We start from the raw sequence: 20261 nt of genomic DNA, 5'->3' as shown, positions 1-20261 counted from the left end.
CTCCTCCCTCCGTATCCTGCGTAGCTCACAGATATATCACTGATACAGCCTGCGCCTGGCAGCGGGGAATAGGCCTCGGCGTAGCACGGAGGGGGCAGGGGATCTCATAGACTCCTCCCTCTGTATCCTGCGTAGCTCACAGATATATCACTGATACAGCCTGCGCCGTGCAGCGGGGAATAGGTCTCGGCGTAGCACGGAGGGGGCAGCGGATCTCATAGACTCCTCCCTCTGTATCCTGCGTAGCTCACAGATATATCACTGATACAGCCTGCGCCGTGCAGCGGGGAATAGGCCTCGGCGTAGCATGGAGGGGGCAGGGGATCTCATAGACTCCTCCCTCTGTATCTCGCATAGCTCACAGATATATCACTGATACAGCCTGCGCCGTGCAGCGGGGAATAGGCCTCGGCGTAGCATGGAGGGGGCAGGGGATCTCAGACTCCTCCCTCTGTATCCTGCGTAGCTCACAGATATATCACTGATACAGCCTGCGCCGTGCAGCGGGGAATAGGCCTCGGCGTAGCATGGAGGGGGCAGGGGATCTCATAGACTCCTCCCTCTGTATCTCGCATAGCTCACAGATATATCACTGATACACCCTGCGACGTGCAGCGGGGAATAGGCCTCGGCGTAGCACGGAGGGGGCGGCGGATCTCATAGACTCCTCCCTCCGTATCCCTCGTAGCTCACAGATATATCACTGATACAGCCTGCACCGTGCAGCAGGGAATAGGCCTCGGCGTAGCACGGAGGGGGCGGCGGATCTCATAGACTCCTCCCTCCGTATCCTGCGTAGCTCACAGATATATCACTGATACAGCCTGCACCGTGCAGCGGGGAATAGGCCTCGGCGTAGCACGGAGGGGGATCTCACTGACTCCTCCCTCCGTATCCTGCGTAGCTCACAGATATATCACTGATACAGCCTGCGCCTGGCAGCGGGGAATAGGCTTGCCTTCAGGGCCGGCGCTACCATAGAGGCAAAGGAGGCAGCTGCCCCAGGGCCCCAGAGCTTGTAGGGGCCCCCAGTGGCTACAAGAGGAAAAAAAATGTTCAAATCAGCCTTATAGTTTTTGAGAAAATCAATTTTAAAGTTTCAAAGGAAAAAAAATACACATTTAAAAACCTGCCGACTTTAATGGTTAATGGCAAATCCACCTTAAATGCTAGAAACCCTAAATTTGCAGGATATGTTAAGGAGATTATTAGGAATAAGAGGAAAAAACAATTTTTCAAAAAGACCTTATAGTTTTTGAGAAAATCGATTTTAAAGTTTTGAAGGAAAAAAGTATACTTTTACATGCGGTAAATGTAACTTTTAGTAGCAAACCTACCGGTAGTGTAATTTTACATGCATCAAACGAAAGCGCAATAAATTTCCAGACGGGGTTTCCTGGGGGTCCATACGCAACCGCAGCGCTTTGGCCAGGGATCGCTATACAGCCGCAATATGGCTGTATGAAGATCCCTGACATTTTTTCCTATTTTCCCAATTTTTTTTTTATGTTTAGAGTGTAGGAATTAAAAAAAAAAAAAAATTATGTGGGGTCGCCCCTCCTGAAACTTTTTAACCCCTTGTCCCCCATGCAGGCTGGGGTAGCCAGAATGTGGAGCTCCGACCGATTGGGGCTTCACACCCTGACTATACCAGCTGCAAAAAGGTCCCTTAATGCCGATTTTTGTTCCGGGGTATATGTTGGAGGGGCCCCCCCCGGTTTATTTTGCCCTGGGACCCCATTGTTGCTTAAACCGGCCCTGCTTGTCTTGACATTCACGCTGGTAAGATTGCTGCATTGAACAGGGAGATATTGCACTCTTCATTACTGGCCAGGATACCAGCTGCTCGCTGAACTGTGAATGTTTTCCCGAGGTTTGTTGAGAGGGGACCCCAAAAATATCCAGCCAGGGTAACTGGATTTCTCCTGGTAAAAAGCACATTAGATTGTGAGCTCCTCTGACAGACAGATGGAGCGATGCGAGCCTTTAAACATGCTCTTGTGAAGCCATGCGAAAAAATCAGTGGTTAAAAAAAAAAAAACTATCAATAAAAGAGCGTTGTGATGAACTACATTCAGTCTTGTGTCACAGCGCCCCCTGCTGGCAGCTCTCAGGACTTCAGGCATCACACCTTGGTTGAGGAAAGATCCATATTAGCACAAAGGGAGATGACTTATGACAGAGGGTACTGGCTATAGGTAGCCAATATAGTTGCCCCCAGTATAGGTTAACTAGGTAGGTGCCTCTAGTATAGGTAGCCAGTATATTTTTCCTGAGGAAGCAAGCGTGTTTGCTTGTAAAACGGCTGTTAGACCAGCCCTGTGCATCTGTATCTGTCTGTATGTGGGGATGATATAAAGCGTGGAATTTGCAGTTTATTGGTGCCCGGATTGTACTTTTCTACTACATTGGTGTGAATGCTTCAAACCGTCTGGAGGCACATCAAACTGTCCAACACTGACCCCTACAGAGTGTGCCAGCAGCAACTAGTGCCGAATCCTCCTCTCTCTCACTGGTCGACATATTTGGCCCAGTATAGGTTAGCTAGTTACGTACCTCCAGTATAGTTGCCCCCAGTATAGGTTAACTAGGCAGGTGCCCCCAGTATAGGTAGCCAGTATAGGTTAGCTAATTAGGTACCTCCAGTATAGTTGCCATCCAGTATAGGTTAACTAGGCAGGTGCCTCCAGTATAGGAAAGCCAATATAGTTGCCATCCAGTATAGGTTAACTAGGCAGGTGCCTCCAGTATAGTTAGCCAGTATAGTTGCCCCCAGTATAGGTATCCAGTATAGTTGCCCCCAGTATAGGTTAACTAGGCAGGTGCCCCCAGTATAGGTAGCCAGTATAGTTGCCACCCAGTATAGGTTAGCTTAGCTAGGTAGGTGCCTCCAGTATAGGTTGCCAGTATAGGTTAGCTAATTAGGTACCTCCAGTATAGTTGCCATCCAGTATAGGTTAACTAGGCAGGTGCCTCCAGTATAGGAAAGCCAATATAGTTGCCATCCAGTATAGGTTAACTAGGCAGGTGCCTCCAGTATAGTTAGCCAGCATAGTTGCACCCAGCATAGGTTAGCTAGGTGGTGCCTCCAGTATAGGTAGCCAGTATAGTTGCCCCCAGTATAGGTTAGCTAGGTAGGTGCCTCCAGTATAGGTAGCCAGTATAGTTGCCCCAGTATAGGTTAGCTAGGTAGGTGCCTCCAGTATAGGTAGCCAGTATAGTTACCCCCCAGTATAGGTTAGCTAGGGAGGTACCTCCAGTATAGGTAGCCAGTATAGTTGCCACCCAGTCCAGTATAGGTTAGCTTAGCTAGGTAGGTGCCTCCAGTATAGGTTGCCAGTATAGGTTAGCTAATTAGGTACCTCCAGTATAGTTGCCATCCAGTATAGGTTAACTAGGCAGTTGCCTCCAGTATAGGTAGCCAGTATAGTTACCCCTCAGTATAGGCTAGTCAGGTAGGTGCCTCCAGTATAGGTAGCCAGTACAGTTGTCACCCAGTACAGGTTAGCTTAGCTAGGTAGGTGCCTCCAGTATAGGTAGCCATTAGTTGTCACCCAGTATAGGTTAACTAGGTAGGTGCCTCCAGTATAGGTAGCCATTATAGTTGTCACCCAGTATAGGGTAGCTTAGCTAGGTAAGTGCCTCCAGTATAGGTAGCCAGTATAGTTACCCCCCAGTATAGGTTAGCTTAGCTAGGTAGGTGCCTCCAGTATAGGTAGCCAGTATAGTTGCCACCCAGTCAACTATAGGTTAGCTTAGCTAGATAGGTGCCTCCAGTATAGGTAGCCAGTATAGTTGCCACCCAGCATAGGTTAGCTTAGCTAGGTAGGTGCCTCCAGTATAGGTAGCTAGTATAGTTGCCACCCAGTATAGGTTAGCTTAGCTAGGTAGGTGCCTCCAGTGTAGGTAGCCAGTATAGTTGCCACCCAGTATAGGTTAGCCAGGTAGGTGCCTCCAGTATAGGTAGCCAGTATAGTTGCCCCCAGTATAGGTTAGCTTAGCTAGGTAGGTGCCTCCAGTATAGGTAGCCAGTATAGTTGCCACCCAGTCAACTATAGGTTAGCTTAGCTAGATAGGTGCCTCCAGTATAGGTAGCCAGTATAGTTGCCACCCAGCATAGGTTAGCTAGGCAAGTGCCCCCAGTATAGGTTAACTAGGTAGGTGCCCCCAGTATAGGGAGCCAGTATAATTGCCACCCGGTATAGGTTAGCAAGGCAGGTGCCTCCAGTATAGGTAGCCAGAATAGTTACCCCCCAGTACAGGCTAACCAGGTAGGTGCCTCCAGTATAGGTAGCTAGTATAGTTGCCACCCAGTATAGGTTAGCTTAGCTAGGTAGGTGCCTCCAGTGTAGGTAGCCAGTATAGTTGCCACCCAGTATAGGTTAGCCAGGAAGGTGCCTCCAGTATAGGTAGCCAGTATAGTTGCCCCCAGTATAGGTTAGCTTAGCTAGGTAGGTAGGTGCCTCCAGTATAGGTAGCCAGTATAGTTGCCCCCAGTATAGGTTAGCTTAGCTAGCTAGGTAGGTGCCTCCAGTATAGGTAGCCAGTATAGTTGCAACCCAGTATAGGTTAGCTTAGCTAGGTAGATGCCACCAGTATAGGTAGCCAGTATAGTTGCCACCCAGTCCAGTATAGGTTAGCTTAGCTAGGTAGGTGCCTCCAGTATAGGTAGCCAGTATAGTTGCCCCCAGTATAGGTTAGCTTAGCTAGGTAGGTGCCTCCAGTATAGGTAGCCAGTATAGTTGCCACCCAGTCAACTATAGGTTAGCTTAGCTAGATAGGTGCCTCCAGTATAGGTAGCCAGTATAGTTGCCACCCAGCATAGGTTAGCTAGGCAAGTGCCCCCAGTATAGGTTAACTAGGTAGGTGCCCCCAGTATAGGGAGCCAGTATAATTGCCACCCGGTATAGGTTAGCAAGGCAGGTGCCTCCAGTATAGGTAGCCAGAATAGTTACCCCCCAGTACAGGCTAACCAGGTAGGTGCCTCCAGTATAGGTAGCTAGTATAGTTGCCACCCAGTATAGGTTAGCTTAGCTAGGTAGGTGCCTCCAGTGTAGGTAGCCAGTATAGTTGCCACCCAGTATAGGTTAGCCAGGAAGGTGCCTCCAGTATAGGTAGCCAGTATAGTTGCCCCCAGTATAGGTTAGCTTAGCTAGGTAGGTAGGTGCCTCCAGTATAGGTAGCCAGTATAGTTGCCCCCAGTATAGGTTAGCTTAGCTAGCTAGGTAGGTGCCTCCAGTATAGGTAGCCAGTATAGGTTAGCTTAGCTAGGTAGATGCCACCAGTATAGGTAGCCAGTATAGTTGCCACCCAGTCCAGTATAGGTTAGCTTAGCTAGGTAGGTGCCTCCAGTATAGGTTGCCAGTATAGGTTAGCTAATTAGGTACCTCCAGTATAGTTGCCATCCAGTATAGGTTAACTAGGCAGGTGCCTCCAGTATAGGTAGCCAGTATTGTTATCATCCAGTATAGGTTAACTAGGTAGGTGCCTCCAGTATAGGTAGCCAGTATAGTTGCCACCCAGTATAGGTTAGCTAGGTAGGTACCTCCAGTATAGCTAGCCAGTATAGTTGCCACCCAGTATAGATTAGCTAGGTAGGTGCCTCCAGTATAGGTAGCCAGTATAGTTACCCCCCAGTACAGGCTAACCAGGTAGTTCCCACCCAGTATAGTTGCCACCCAGTATAGGTTAGCTTAGCTAGGTAGGTGCCTCCAGTATAGGTAGCTAGTATAGTTGCCACCCAGTATAGGTTAGCTTAGCTAGGTAGGTGCCTCCAGTATAGGTAGCTAGTATAGTTGCCACCCAGTATAGGTTAGCTTAGCTAGGTAGGTGCCTCCAGTATAGGTAGCTAGTATAGTTGCCACCCAGTATAGGTTAGCTTAGCTAGGTAGGTGCCTCCAGTATAGGTAGCCAGTATAGTTGCCACCCAGTATAAGTTAGCCAGGTAGGTGCCGCCAGTATAGGTAGCCAGTATAGTTGCCCCCAGTATAGGTTAGCTTAGCTAGGTAGATGCCACCAGTATAGGTAGCCAGTATAGTTGCCCCCAGTATAGGTTAGCTTAGCTAGGTAGGTGCCTCCAGTATAGGTAGCCAGTATAGTTGCCACCCAGTCAACTATAGGTTAGCTTAGCTAGATAGGTGCCTCCAGTATAGGTAGCCAGTATAGTTGCCACCCAGCATAGGTTAGCTAGGCAAGTGCCCCCAGTATAGGTTAACTAGGTAGGTGCCCCCAGTATAGGGAGCCAGTATAATTGCCACCCGGTATAGGTTAGCAAGGCAGGTGCCTCCAGTATAGGTAGCCAGAATAGTTACCCCCCAGTACAGGCTAACCAGGTAGGTGCCTCCAGTATAGGTAGCTAGTATAGTTGCCACCCAGTATAGGTTAGCTTAGCTAGGTAGGTGCCTCCAGTGTAGGTAGCCAGTATAGTTGCCACCCAGTATAGGTAGCCAGTATAGTTGCCCCCAGTATAGGTTAGCTTAGCTAGCTAGGTAGGTGCCTCCAGTATAGGTAGCCAGTATAGTTGCAACCCAGTATAGGTTAGCTTAGCTAGGTAGATGCCACCAGTATAGGTAGCCAGTATAGTTGCCACCCAGTCCAGTATAGGTTAGTTTAGCTAGGTAGGTGCCTCCAGTATAGGTTGCCAGTATAGGTTAGCTAATTAGGTACCTCCAGTATAGTTGCCATCCAGTATAGGTTAACTAGGCAGGTGCCTCCAGTATAGGTAGCCAGTATTGTTATCATCCAGTATAGGTTAACTAGGCAGGTGCCTCCAGTATAGGTAGCCAGTATTGTTATCATCCAGTATAGGTTAACTAGGTAGGTGCCTCCAGTATAGGTAGCCAGTATAGTTACCCCCCAGTATAGGCTAGTCAGGTAGGTGCCTCCAGTATAGGTAGCCAGTATAGTTGTCATCCAGTATAGGTTAGCTTAGCTAGGTAGGTGCCTCCAGTATAGTAGCCATTAGTTGTCACCCAGTATAGGTTAGCTAGGTAGGTACCGCCAGTATAGTTAGCCAGTATAGTTGCCACCCAGTATAGGTTAACTAGGTAGGTGCCTCCAGTATAGGTAGCCATTATAGTTGTCACCCAGTATAGGGTAGCTTAGCTAGGTAAGTGCCTCCAGTATAGGTAGTCAGTATAGTGGCCCCCAGTATAGGTTAGCTAGGTAGGTGCCTCCAGTATAGGTAGCCAGTATAGTTGGCCCCAGTATAGGTTAGCTAGGTAGGTGCCTCCAGTATTGGTAGCCAGTATAGTTGCCACCCAGTATAGGTTAGCTAGGTAGGTGCCTCCAGTATAGGTAGCCAGTATAGTTACCCCCCAGTACAGGCTAACCAGGTAGGTGCCTCCAGTATAGGTAGCCAGTATAGTTACCCCCCAGTACAGGCTAACCAGGTAGGTGCCTCCAGTATAGGTAGTCAGTATAGTTGCCACCCAGTATAGGTTAGCTTAGCTAGGTAGGTGCCTCCAGTATAGGTAGCCAGTATAGTTGCCACCCAGTATAGGTTAGCTAGGTAGGTGCCTCCAGTATAGGTAGCCAGTATAGTTGCCCCCAGTATAGGTTAGCTTAGCTAGGTAGGTGCCTCCAGTATAGGTAGCCAGTATAGTTGCCACCCAGCATAGGTTAGCTAGGTAAGTGCCCCCAGTATAGGTTAACTAGGTAGGTGCCCCCAGTATAGGGAGCCAGTATAATTGCCACCTAGTATAGGTTAGCAAGGCAGGTGCCTCCAGTATAGGTAGCCAGAATATTTGCCACCCAGTATAGGCTAGCAAGGTAGGTGCCTCCAGTATAGGTAGCCAGTATAGTTGCCCCCAGTATAGCTTAGCTAGGTAGGTGCCTCCAGTATAGGTAGCCAGAATAGTTGCCACCCAGTATAGGCTAGTAAGGTAGGTGCCTCCAGTATAGGTAGCCAGAATAGTTACCACCCAGTATAGGCTAGCAAGGCAGGTGCCTCCAGTATAGGTAGGCAGGGGATAGGCACAGCGGCGGGGGAGTTGGGCATAGTTTAACAACTCATCTTCCGGGATCCCCGCAACCTCTTTCTACTTCCTCCCCCTGGCTTCCCTCGCGTTAGTACCAGCGCCCCCTGTGATGACCTTCGGTTGTAATAACAGTCCTGGCGCTGTGTACCCCTGGCTGTGGTCTCGTGTACCCCCCGGGATTATGAGAAAATTGTATGTGTAGCTGCAATGGTAAAGATTGCATTCCTGCAGTCTCACTTATTTACTTTCAGTTTAAAGGACACCTGAAGTGAGTGGTATGGAGGCTGCCATGTTTATTTCCTGTTAAACAATACCAGTTGCCTGGCATCCCTGCTGATCTCTTTGGCTGCAGTAGTGTCTGAACCACACACTTGAAACAAGCATGCAGCTAATCCAGTCACCCTTCAGTCAGAGCACCTGATGTGCTGCATGCTTGTTCAGGGGTTATGGCTAAATGTATTCGAGGAAGAGCATCAGCAGGGCAGCCAGGCAATGTGCATGGTTTGTCAAAGAGAGAAGTGATTTAATTACTTTCTGGTAATAGTGTCCTCATCTTATCTGAAATATGAAGCTTTCTATTATTTGCATGCTTGGTACTGTAAATAAAAAAAAATAAAAAAAAACTTCCTACAATCCTGCTGGCACTGCACAATTCCTGCAGTTAGGCAAATGCAACCAGACCAGGTAAGAAGAAAAAAATGGGGGACATAAAGTGACTAAAAAGAATCTGGAAGAAAAAAAAAAGCTCCACTGCGGGGGTACTCTCCTCAGTGTCCCAATGATGCTTCCCCCACCCCTGTAGCTGCAGGCAGTCCAGCGCTGGCCCCCGAAGAGTCCCGGAATCCTCCCTTGACAAGCTCTGATTTATTTACCTTCCCGGCTCCAGCGGGGGCGCTGTTGTGGCTCTCAGCACAGAGATAGGCGGAAATAGCCGATCTCTGTCAGGTCTGCTCTACTGCGCAGGTGCAGGAGGCTTGCACCTGCGCAGTAGAGCGGCCCAACAGCGATCGGTTATTTTCACCTACCTCCGTGCGAAGAGCCAATACTGTGCCTGCGCTGGAGCTATGGAGGTAAATATTTACATCGCCGCCGTTTCCGGGAGGATTTTCTCCACCACCGCGGGACCGAGGAGGACGGGGGAAGCCTCAATAGGATCCGGAGGCTTCCCCCACCCGAGGTAAAAAAAACCCAGGGGAGGGTTTCTTTATAACAGGTTTTCTTTAAGAAAAAAAAAAAGGGGGGGGGGGGCGTTACATATATTTTTGGCAATTTTTAATTTTTAGGTGTTAAAACACTTGAAGTATTTAGAGATGAACTGAAAAAGATTGTTTTTCTTACATGACGTGAGTGTAGATATGCTTTGTCATAAGTCAGGAGAAAGTCCTTCTACACAACAGGACAGTTTATGGACCATGATGGCCGCAGTTCTGCGCGCTGCGCCAATGCACTGCACTACTCACCCTCCTTCTTCAGCCACTTCACGATGTTTCCTTCCTCCATGGTGGGAGACAGAGCTGGCATGAAGACCTGAACAGATGGCGCCCCTGCAAGAGAAACGCACAGTGTCACACACATTCACCATTTGGGTCGTCTGCCTGAAGGCGAATTAAACGCTGAAACATCATCTGACAGAACCGCCATGTGAGAGAGAAACTTCAGCGAGATGCGGCAATAAATAGAAATTCTGTGTCTCACTTATCGGGAGCGCCGGAGGGAAGCGCTCGCCCGGCTGCCGAGGCAACGCGGCGTCTCAGACCCGGGCTTCCTGCGCTTAAAGCAAACTCGCACTGAGAATAAAACCAATGAGATAACTCAGTGTGTGAGGAAACAATGTAAATAGAGCAACAGTGACAGAACTGAGTCCCGCGTTTTCATTTTCAGTTTATGGGCTCCATTTTTAAAGGGAATCTAAAGTAAATAAAATAAACCAGTTTAAAGTGTACCTGAGACGCGAAGAAAGAAAGATTTGATACTTACACGGAGCTTCCTCCAGCGCCATAAGCACCGCTGCATCCCTCGCTGTCCTCCTGAATCCCGAGGGAGGACCGCGATGGACTATGGCGCTGGAAGATCCCCGGGTAAGTATCAAATCTTTTCTTATTCATGTTGGAAAAAAAAAAATCTATCTGGCAGGTAAATCTAACAGAAAATTGTATGGTGTGCGCCTAGCTTAAAGGGAACCAGAGAGGAAGCACCCTTGTGTATTTTACCATATATATCAGTAAGAACATTAGAGAAAACACATATCCTGCTCTCTGTTTCATCCTCACTGCTAAAAGTGTCTGTTATCAGCTGTGATAAGAGTCCCGGACTGAGCATTCAGTCTGGCTTTGCAGGGAATAATTATAGCTGAGTCATTATAGCAGAGCCACAAGGGGGCAGGCTTGGGCTTGAAAAGAAACCAGAGAAGACAGACTCAGCTATAATCTTTCCATAGCAAAGCTAGACTGAGCAGATTAGGTGTTTACTGTCATGTTCCCACTGATTTATAAGGTAAAATACAAGAGGTTGCTTCATCTCTGGTTCTCTTTAAGACTGAATTCTAAACAGCAGCCATGACAGTCTGAGGTAAAATCTGCAACAGAAGTTATGACTCGTCAGCACTACACTGCAATACAAGTCTATATCTATATGCAAATATATATCGGTTGCCCAGAAAGTAGCGGCTGTTTTCAATAAATCAATTAAGGAAACAATTTGATTATTTTAGACACACTTTATATATTCTAAATACTCATCCACATTATCTCCTTTATTATATATCTTTTACAAGGTTTTTAATCCCGTTGTTGTGATAGCGTCATGCCTCACATCTAGGGGCTGGAGGGATTGATGTTGGGATGGGGAGCTTCATATTAATGCTGCTGAACAAACTGTTACCAGAGTTCTGCAGTCATGTGACAAGCGGTGCAGGGAGAGAAGAGGTTAACTTGACAGATGCACATTGCAATACATAGAAAGAATACATTGCATGGCAGATAAAAGCAAACAGCTGTTAAGCTCTCATACTACATGGAAGTGGTAAATTGGCCAACGTGCGGACCAGGCTTTGGAGTGCGTACACACATCAGATTTTGACTGGCCACTGATTGGCCAATTTTACATGTATATATGCGGGCCAGAAGAATCTTTTAAAACTATGAACAGATTGCTTAAAGGATACCCCAACTGAAACGTGACAGAATGAGATAGACATGTGTATGTACAGTGCCTAGCACACAGATAACTATGCTGTGTTCCTTTTTTTATTTTTCTGCCTGAAAGAGTTAAATATAAGGTATGCAAGTGGCTGACTCAGTCCTGACTCAGACAGGAAGTGACTACAATGTGACCCTCACTGATAAGAAATTCCAACTATAAAACACTTTCCTAGCAGAAAATGGCTTCTGAGAGCAAGAAAGGGGTAAAAAAGGGGAATTTCTTATCAGTGAGGGTCACACTGTAGTCACTTCCTGTCTGAGTCAGGACTGAGTCAGCCACTTACATACCTGATATTTAACTCAGGCAGAAAAAGAAAAAAAGGAACACAGCATAGTTATATGTGTGCTAGGCACTGTACATACACATGTCTATCTCATTATGTCACGTTTCAGTTGGGGTATCCTTTAAAGGGAACCAGAGATGAAGCACACATGTATTTTACCATATGTATCAGTGGGGACATTAGAGAAAACACCTACCTTGCTTTCTGTTTCATTCTGCACTGCACAGCTTGCTTCTAATCAGCCATGATAAAATCCCCGACTGAGCATTCAGTCTGGCTTTGCTCAGGAATATTTACAGCTCAGTCTGTATTCTCTCATGTCTCTTCAAGCCCAAGCCTGCCCCCTGCTGGCTCTGCTCAGGAATCATTATAGCCGAGTCATTATAGCAAAGCCAGCCTGAATGCTCAGTCGGGGATTTTATCAGGTCTGGTAAGAAACAAGCTGTACATTGCAGAATGAAACAGAGAGCAGGGTAGGTGTTTTCTCTAATGTTCCCACTGATATATATATGGTGAAATACATGAGGGTGCTTTTGTATCTGGTTCACTTTAAGATTGGGGGGGGGGGGAAACGCAATACAGTGGTAGATGTCAGTATATACCTTAAAAATTTTAGAAAATTTAGAAAAGGTTTTGAGAAAAACAAAAATAAAAATGCACAGCACACACTGGACACTTCTTCTGAGGAGCGGAGGCACAGTTGTGCGACGGTCCCTTGCATAGCTGCCCCCCCCCCCCCTTTATCCCTTGCTAAGAGAGCAGCGTGCCAAGTGTTACACCTGCTTAGGAGAAACCATGTAATTGGATCAGAGAGATTATATGTAACTGGTCTTAGCAGGTCAAAGACCAAAGACTCCCTGTGAGCAGCACATGCCAGCGGGAGAGAGGCCTGTATGGGTGACCTGCAGTCCTAGAGGTGCCAAACCTGCTATTTCCAGGATCTCCCCCTGTGAGCAGCACATACCAGCGGGGGAGAGAGGCCTGTATGGGTGACCTGCAGTCCTAGAGGTGCCAAACCTGCTCCTTCCAGGATCTCCCCCTGTGAGCAGCACATGCCAGCGGGAGAGAGGCCTGTATGGGTGACCTGCAGTCCTAGAGGTGCCAAACCTGCTCCTTCCAGGATCTCCCCCTGTGAGCAGCACATGCCAGCGGGAGAGAGGCCGGTATGGGTGACCTGCAGTCCTAGAGGTGCCAAACCTGCTATTTCCAGGAACGGCGCAGGCGTACGAGAGAAATCGCTTGCCGGGAGACTTGGGCGCAGGATACAGCCAGTATATGGCTGATCCTGCTGCTGCACCAGTCCCCTCCAGGTCCACGTGGATAGTGGGGGAATGATGTAATTCGGCTTCCAGCTATTGCTGGCGGCCGAATTATTGTGTTTTAGAAGCACACTCTGTGTACCGCTATAGTCGTAATTCCTATTACGGTCTATGGTGGCCCCGGCTACGTCCAAACCTCCTGCGCTGGATTCCTTGTGTTTGTGGCACAGGCGGTGTGACCCCTGGCATCAGCCCTACCTTCCAGCTCTCCTTACGCACATGCAGAGTAGCACAGGTAGTGGAGTAACCTGCTCCAGCACTGCTGGTCTCCTTTGTACATCCCAGCTGCACACTCTCTGCTGCTATTCACTGGCTCCCGATCACATGACCAATGCAAGTCACATGATCAGGAGTTGGCGAATGGAAGCCGAGTGTGTGCAGCTGTGATGGAGAAGACCAGCAGTCCTGAGGCAGGTACATATTACTCTGGTCCCTGCGCTATTCTGCATGCGTATCGGGGCATGCTGTGTATGCAGGAGGAGGTTGGGTATGGTGGGGAGAAGTTCCAGGGGCCCCCATGAACATTTTGCAGGGGGGGGGCCTTATGGGCTGTTGTAACACCCCCTGGGGGTGAGTGACTGTCACTCAAGAGGACACGGGACAACGGCCACTAAAGAAGAGGTGACAATAAGAGTCGCAGAAGCAGAGTCACACGGAGGAAGCAGAGTGTTCTCTACGCCTGTCCGGAGTGGCTCTTTAAAGAGGAACTTTGCTTCATTTTTACAATAATTATGTAGAAATGATTTAGTCAGTGTTTGCTCATTGTAAAATATTTCCTCTCCCCGATTTACATTCTGACATTTATTACATGGTGACATTATTACTGTGGGCAGGTTATGTAGCTGTTTCTAGCTGTAAAGCTGGGCACTAACGGTCCAATTTCTAGTGAAAAATCGTTCGAGCGATCAGAAATTCTGATCGGACGAAAAATCGTTCACTACACCATCAACTAACCAATCATTGCTTCCTATCTATCACGACCACCAAGAAAATCCAAATTTTCGTTCGACGAAAATTCATTCGGGCGACATTTTTTTCACTCGTTCATAATCGATTGTGTCCACCAATGGAGATTATTTACAACCAATCCGATCAGAATTTCTGATCGCTCGAACGATTTTTCGCTAGAAATTGGACCGTTAGTGGCCAGCTTTACAGACAGCTGTAAACAGCCATTTCCTGTCTGTGAACCTAGTTACATTGTAACAAACTGCCAAAAGTACCGCGGTACTCAGAGCTTCTTGTGGGAGGGGTTTCACCACAATATCAGTCATACAGCGCCCCCTGATGGTCTGTTTGTGAAATGCAATATATTTCTCATGTAAATTGTGGGAGGGGTTTCACCACAATATCAGTCATACAGCGCCCCCTGATGGTCTGTTTGTGAAATGCAATATATTTCTAATGTAAAAGGGGGTATCAGCTACTGATTGGGATAAAGTTCAATTCTTGATTGGAGTTTCTCTTTAAAGGGAATCTGAAGTGAAAATAAACTTATGAGATAATGAGTTGTATGTGTAGTACAGCTAAGAAAAAGAACATTAGTAGCAAAGAAAAGATTCTCATATTGTTTCCAGTACAGGAAGAGTTCAGAAAGTTATCTGTGCAAAAGAGCTTCTCTGAGCTCTCTGAAAAACTGAGTGGAAGACAATCCTGTTTTCTGAAGCACTCATACATCAAAGAAACAATGAAAAATATCTTCTGATAAGGTTTTACTACAGGTATGTTCAAAGGGTCATTAGCTCTGCTCTGTTTCATAGTTTCACCAGTTGCTGCCCCATGACGTAAAAATAAGTCTCTGCACTCTCCTCCCTACAAAACCCTAGATAACACTGTTTATCAGCGTTTTTATCAGCTCAGAGAGAGATAATTGAAAATGAATAACGGCAAACCCCTCCCCCCCAAGTAATTCAACAGCAGGGCTAATCAGTAAGCAAGTGTAAAATAAACATTTCAGGAGAAGACATTAACACATTGTATACCCTACTTAATTGTAACATCTCATACATTATGAAAACAAATGAACTGTTTAAATAGGAGACATAGACAAATAAAATGTGGGGGTTTAACCACTTTACCACCAGCGGTGCTGATATCTCCGTCCCTTTTTCCGCCCTGTCAACACCAGGGACGGAGATATCCGCACCTCCCGCCACTGTCCGCGCTCCCGCTCGCTCATGCGCGCGCCCCCACGCTCGTGCACGCCGCCGCCCGCTCTCCCGGAGATCAATGAATGGGAAAAAACGTTCCCGTTCTTGATCTAAGCCCCCCGCAATGATCGGCTACTTCTATGAGAAGCGCTGATCATTGTGAGAAAAAAAAAAAAAAGTTTCCCAGTCTCATACCACTTTCTGCAAGCGTACTTCCTACGCTTGCAGGTCGCATAAACAAAAAGTTACTGTGGCCATCTTGTGGCCAAATAGTAAAACTACAACCTAAAGCATTTTTCATATACAAATACATTAGTTTTGCACTAAAAATTAACTCATTACCTCCCACACTCCCCCAAATTTTTTTCTTGTAATTAAAAAAAAAATTACAATAAAAAAAAAAAATATATATAAATAGTTACCTTAAAGTGAACCAGAGACGAAGCACCCTTGTGTATTTTACCATAGAAATCAGTGGGAACATTAGAGAAAACATTTACCATGCTCTCTGTTCCATCCTCACTGCTAAAAGTGTCTGTTATCTAGCTGAGATAAGAATCCCGGACTGAGCATTGATTCTGGCTTTGCTATAATGACTCAGCTATAATGATTCCTGAGCAAAGCCAGCAGGGGGCAGGCTTGGACTTGAAGACAGCAAAGAACACAGTCTCAGCTATAATTATTCTGTAGCAAAGCCAGACCGACTGCTTAGTCGGGATTCTTATCTTAGAGGTGATAACAGGCAAATTAAACAGAGAACAATGTAACAAAGAGCAGATTAGGTGTTTACTGTCATGTTCCCACTGATTTATAAGGTAAAATACATGAGGTGGCTTCATCTCTGGTTCTCTTTAAGGACTGAACTTTTTAAATATTTATGTCAAGAGGGTATAACACTGTTACTTTATAAACTACGGGCTTGTAATTAGGGATGGACGCGAAACTGAAAAAAATGCACCTTTATTTCCAAATAAAATATTGGCGCCAAACATTGCGATAGGGACATAATTTAAACAGTTTTATAATCGGGACAAACGGGCAAATAAATTTCATGTGTTTTAATTACAGTAGCATGCATTATTTAAAAACTATTATGGCCGAAAACTGAAAAATAATGAATTTTTCTTGGCATAAGGTCCCACCTAAAGAAAGCCTAATTGGTGGCGAAAAAAAACAAGATATAGTTCATTTCATTGTGATAAGTAATGATAAAGTTATAGACAAATGAATGGAAGGAGCGCTGAAAAGTGTAAAAATCGCTCTGGTGCTCAAGGGGAAAAACCCCTCAGTTGTGAAGTGGTTAATGTACAATAGAACTATTTACATTGAAGCTATGATGTATGAAAGTGGATAAATTGTGTTTTCTTTATTTTTATTTTAAAATTCTTAGAAAATAAGGTAATCACTAAAAAAAACAATATCAGCCACAAAAAGCCTAATTTGTCCTGAAAAAAAGCAATATACAGATCATTTAATTGTGATATGTATTGATAAAGTTATTGCCAAAGTAATCACAGCCGAGTTGAACTGTGTGAGAATGACCAGGGTAGGGAAGCGGTTAAAGGGAACCAGAGAGGAAGCACCCTTGTGTATTTTACCATGTATATCAGTAAGAACATTAGAGAAAACACCTACCATGCTCTCTGTTTCACCCTCACTGCTAAAAGTGTCTGTTTTCAGCAGTCACAAGAATCCCAGACTGAGCAATTAAATCTGGCTTTGCAGGGAATAAATTATAGCTGAGTCATTATAGCAAAGCCACAAGGGGGCAGGCTTGGGCTTGAAATAACACCACAGAAGACAGACTTAGCTATAATCTTTCTGTAGCAAAGCTAGACGGAGCAGCCTGACTTCTCAGTCGGGGATTCTTATCAGAGGTGATAACGGTCAGATTACACAGAGAACAATGAAACAAAGGGCAGATTAGGTGTTTACTGTCATGTTCCCACTGATTTATAAGGTAAAATACAAGAGGGTTCTTCATCTCTGGTTCTCTTTAAAGTACAGATTGTGGTTTGTAATTGCAAATATGACAGAACGATGCAATGTTATAAAACAAAAGCTATATAACTGAAAACTAAAATATGAGAGTTTTCTTTGTTACTAACGTTTTATTTCTTAGCTGTACTACACATACAATGCATCATCTCATAAGTTTTTTTTCCGCTTCAGTGTCTCTTTAAAACCTGTGCGTTTGTTGCCGATTACATAACCTCTCTCTTTGTTCGGCTATTTTAGGCGCAGGCGAGCGGCGTTGCTATAACGAGAAGCTGCCAGGACCTGACACGGGCTGGCAGCTCGGAGTAAATGAATGGATGAACACGTCAGCCGGAGGTACGGGCGGCCCGTGATGGCGCGCTACGCTCTGTCAAGGTGGATCGGCGGTCTGTGAATGAAGGGGGAGCCGGGCGGACGCAGGCAGCTTATCAATGAGAGGCGCTAGATCTGGCTTTTTGTGAATCGCTGACGATAGCCTGAAAGTGAGGCAGCGAGATAAAGAGACAGGGATTCCTGCGATCAGAGACGCAGGCTGCGGGGTAAGCCACGACCGATATCGCCACACGCTGGACTTCCAGCAAACACAGGCCAAACTTACCATCCGCACTAGAGAGGGTGGATGGGGTGCATGCAAAGCGAATGCAAAGTGTATGCAGTTTGGAAATGAGCCAATCAAAACAAACCAGCAGGAAGGGCATTTCTGCGCCTAAGGCGAAGCTGCATATAATTTGCACTGAATCTGCATGCAAGCCGCGAAGGTTAAGCTGGACATATACTTCTCGGTGTATGGGCAGATCGACCATTAGATAGAACCTTCTTTAATCAAATCTGATCAGAGAGATCAATTGCCTGGCCACACAGCATAGAAATTTCAAGATCTATTAGGAGTATAAAAGTGTCCCCAAACAAAAAGGGGGCAGGTAGGGGGGGAAGGTTAGTGTTAGGAGTAGGTGGGGGGGAGGTTAGTGTTAGGAGTAGGTGGGGGGGAAGGTTAGTGTTAGGAGTAGGTGGGGGGGAAGGTTAGTGTTAGGAGTAGGTAGGTGGGAGGTTAGTGTTAGGAGTAGGTGGGGGGGGGGAGGTTAGTGTTAGGAGTAGGTGGGGGGAAGGTTAGTGTTAGGAGTAGGTGGGGGGGAAGGTTAGTGTTAGGAGTAGGTGGGGGGAAGGTTAGTGTTAGGAGTAGGTGGGGGGGAAGGTTAGTGTTAGGAGTAGGTGGGGGGAAGGTTAGTGTTAGGAGTAGGTGGGGGGAAGGTTAGTGTTAGGAGTAGGTGGGGGGAAGGTTAGTGTTAGGAGTAGGTGGGGGGAAGGTTAGTGTTAGGAGTAGGTGGGGGGAAGGTTAGTGTTAGGAGTAGGTGGGGGGAAGGTTAGTGTTAGGAGTAGGTGGGGGGAAGGTTAGTGTTAGGAGTAGGTGGGGGGAAGGTTAGTGTTAGGAGTAGGTGGGGGGAAGGTTAGTGTTAGGAGTAGGTGGGGGGAAGGTTAGTGTTAGGAGTAGGTGGGGGGAAGGTTAGTGTTAGGAGTAGGTGGGGGGAAGGTTAGTGTTAGGAGTAGGTGGGGGGAAGGTTAGTGTTAGGAGTAGGTGGGGGGAAGGTTAGTGTTAGGAGTAGGTGGGGGGAAGGTTAGTGTTAGGAGTAGGTGGGGGGAAGGTTAGTGTTAGGAGTAGGTGGGGGGAAGGTTAGTGTTAGGAGTAGGTGGGGGGAAGGTTAGTGTTAGGAGTAGGTGGGGGGAAGGTTAGTGTTAGGAGTAGGTGGGGGGAAGGTTAGTGTTAGGAGTAGGTGGGGGGAAGGTTAGTGTTAGGAGTAGGTGGGGGGAAGGTTAGTGTTAGGAGTAGGTGGGGGGAAGGTTAGTGTTAGGAGTAGGTGGGGGGAAGGTTAGTGTTAGGAGTAGGTGGGGGGAAGGTTAGTGTTAGGAGTAGGTGGGGGGAAGGTTAGTGTTAAGAGTAGGTGGGGGGGAGGTTAGTGTTAAGAGTAGGTGGGGGAAAGGTTAGTGGCAGGTAGGGGGAGGTTAGTGTTAGGAGTAGGTAGGGGGGAGGTTAGTGTTAGGGGTAAGTGGGGGGGGCATAGTGTTAGGTAGGGGGGAGAGTTAGTGTTAGGAGTAGGTGGGGGGGGAGGTTAGTGTTAGGAGTAGGTAGGGGGGAGGCTAGTGTGAGGTAGGGGGGAGAGTTAGTGTTAGGAGTAGGTGGGGGGGGGGAGGTTAGTGTTAAGAGTAGGTAGAGGGAAGGTTAGTGTTAGGAGTAGGTGGGGGGGGAAGGTTAGCGGTAGGTAGGGGGGAAGGTTAGGAGTAGGTGGGGGGGTAGTGTTAGGTGGGGGATGGTTAGTGTTAGGAGTATGTGGGTGGGAAGGTTAGTGTTAGGTGAGGGGGGGGGAAGGTTAGTGTTAGGTGGGAGAAAGGTTAGTGTTCGGTGTAGGTAGGGGGATGGTTAGTGTAAGGAGTAGGGGGGGGGGAGGAGGACTAGTGTTGGGTGTTAGGAGTAGGTATGGGGTAGGGTTAGTGCTAGGCGTAAGTGGGGGGTGAGGGGGGAAGGTTAGTGTTAGGTAGGGGGGATGGTTAGTGTTCAGTCTTGGTAGCGGGGATGGTTAGTGTTAGGAGTAGGTGGGGGGGAAGGTTAGTGTTAGGTAGGGGGGAAGGTTAGTGTTCGGTGTAGGTAGGGGGATGGTTAGTGTTAGGAGTAGGTGGGGAGGGGGGAGGACTAGTGCTGGGTGTTAGGAGTAGGTATGGGGTAGGGTTAGTGTTAGGTGTAGATCGTGGGAGGATAGTGTTAAGGTGGTCACTAATGATCTGGGCCCAATCTTCCATTTCTATGTAATCTAATGCTGGGCATACATGGTTCGTTTCTTCTCATCAATCGAGCCGCTGGTGGCTCCCGCTGATGGCTCGATTGATAATATCCGACGTGTCCGATCGCCGCGGCAGATCGATTCTGCGCTTGATCCCCGTGGGCGGACAATAGAAAAAACGAGCAGCAGATAAGAAGCGCCCGCGGGGACAAGCGGGTATCGATCCACGCGGGCGAGCGGGGAAAAAGCAGCATCGAGCCAGCGGCTCGATGCCGCCACATAAACGCACCGTGTATGCCCAGCATTAGATCCATTACATATTTCCAATCAGTTTACCCCTCTACTACATAGATTTGGTAAGATTGGACAAATAAAGATGGGATCATTAGTAGCGACCGTTAGGTATGTGTAAAGAGGAAGCGAATAGTTGACTATCGGTAATATTACCGGTATTCTAGCAATCGCCACTACGTTGGATCTAGTTAATGCCAAATTAGCCCGTCGCTGTTTTTCCATATACAGGCCGCACTGCGCTCAGTCAGGCCCTTACAGCAACAGAT

The 20261-nt window shown here is 47.1% G+C and overlaps 1 protein-coding gene across 1 annotated transcript in view; it reads right to left on the bottom strand.

Annotated features, from left to right (window-relative positions):
- Positions 1 to 20261, bottom strand: part of PDHX (pyruvate dehydrogenase complex component X) — a 234356-nt gene that overhangs the window by 191133 nt on the left and 22962 nt on the right. Inside the window, exon 2 of the mRNA XM_068260171.1 lies at positions 9440 to 9523. Coding sequence (XP_068116272.1) covers positions 9440 to 9523 — 84 coding nt within the window. The remainder of the gene's footprint in view (positions 1 to 9439; positions 9524 to 20261) is intronic.

The sequence above is a fragment of the Hyperolius riggenbachi genome, chromosome 11 (assembly GCF_040937935.1).
Source record: "Hyperolius riggenbachi isolate aHypRig1 chromosome 11, aHypRig1.pri, whole genome shotgun sequence".
Taxonomy (NCBI): domain Eukaryota; kingdom Metazoa; phylum Chordata; class Amphibia; order Anura; family Hyperoliidae; genus Hyperolius; species Hyperolius riggenbachi.
The sequence above is the reverse complement of the archived record's forward strand: the minus strand, read 5'-3'. Positions and strand labels throughout refer to the sequence as shown.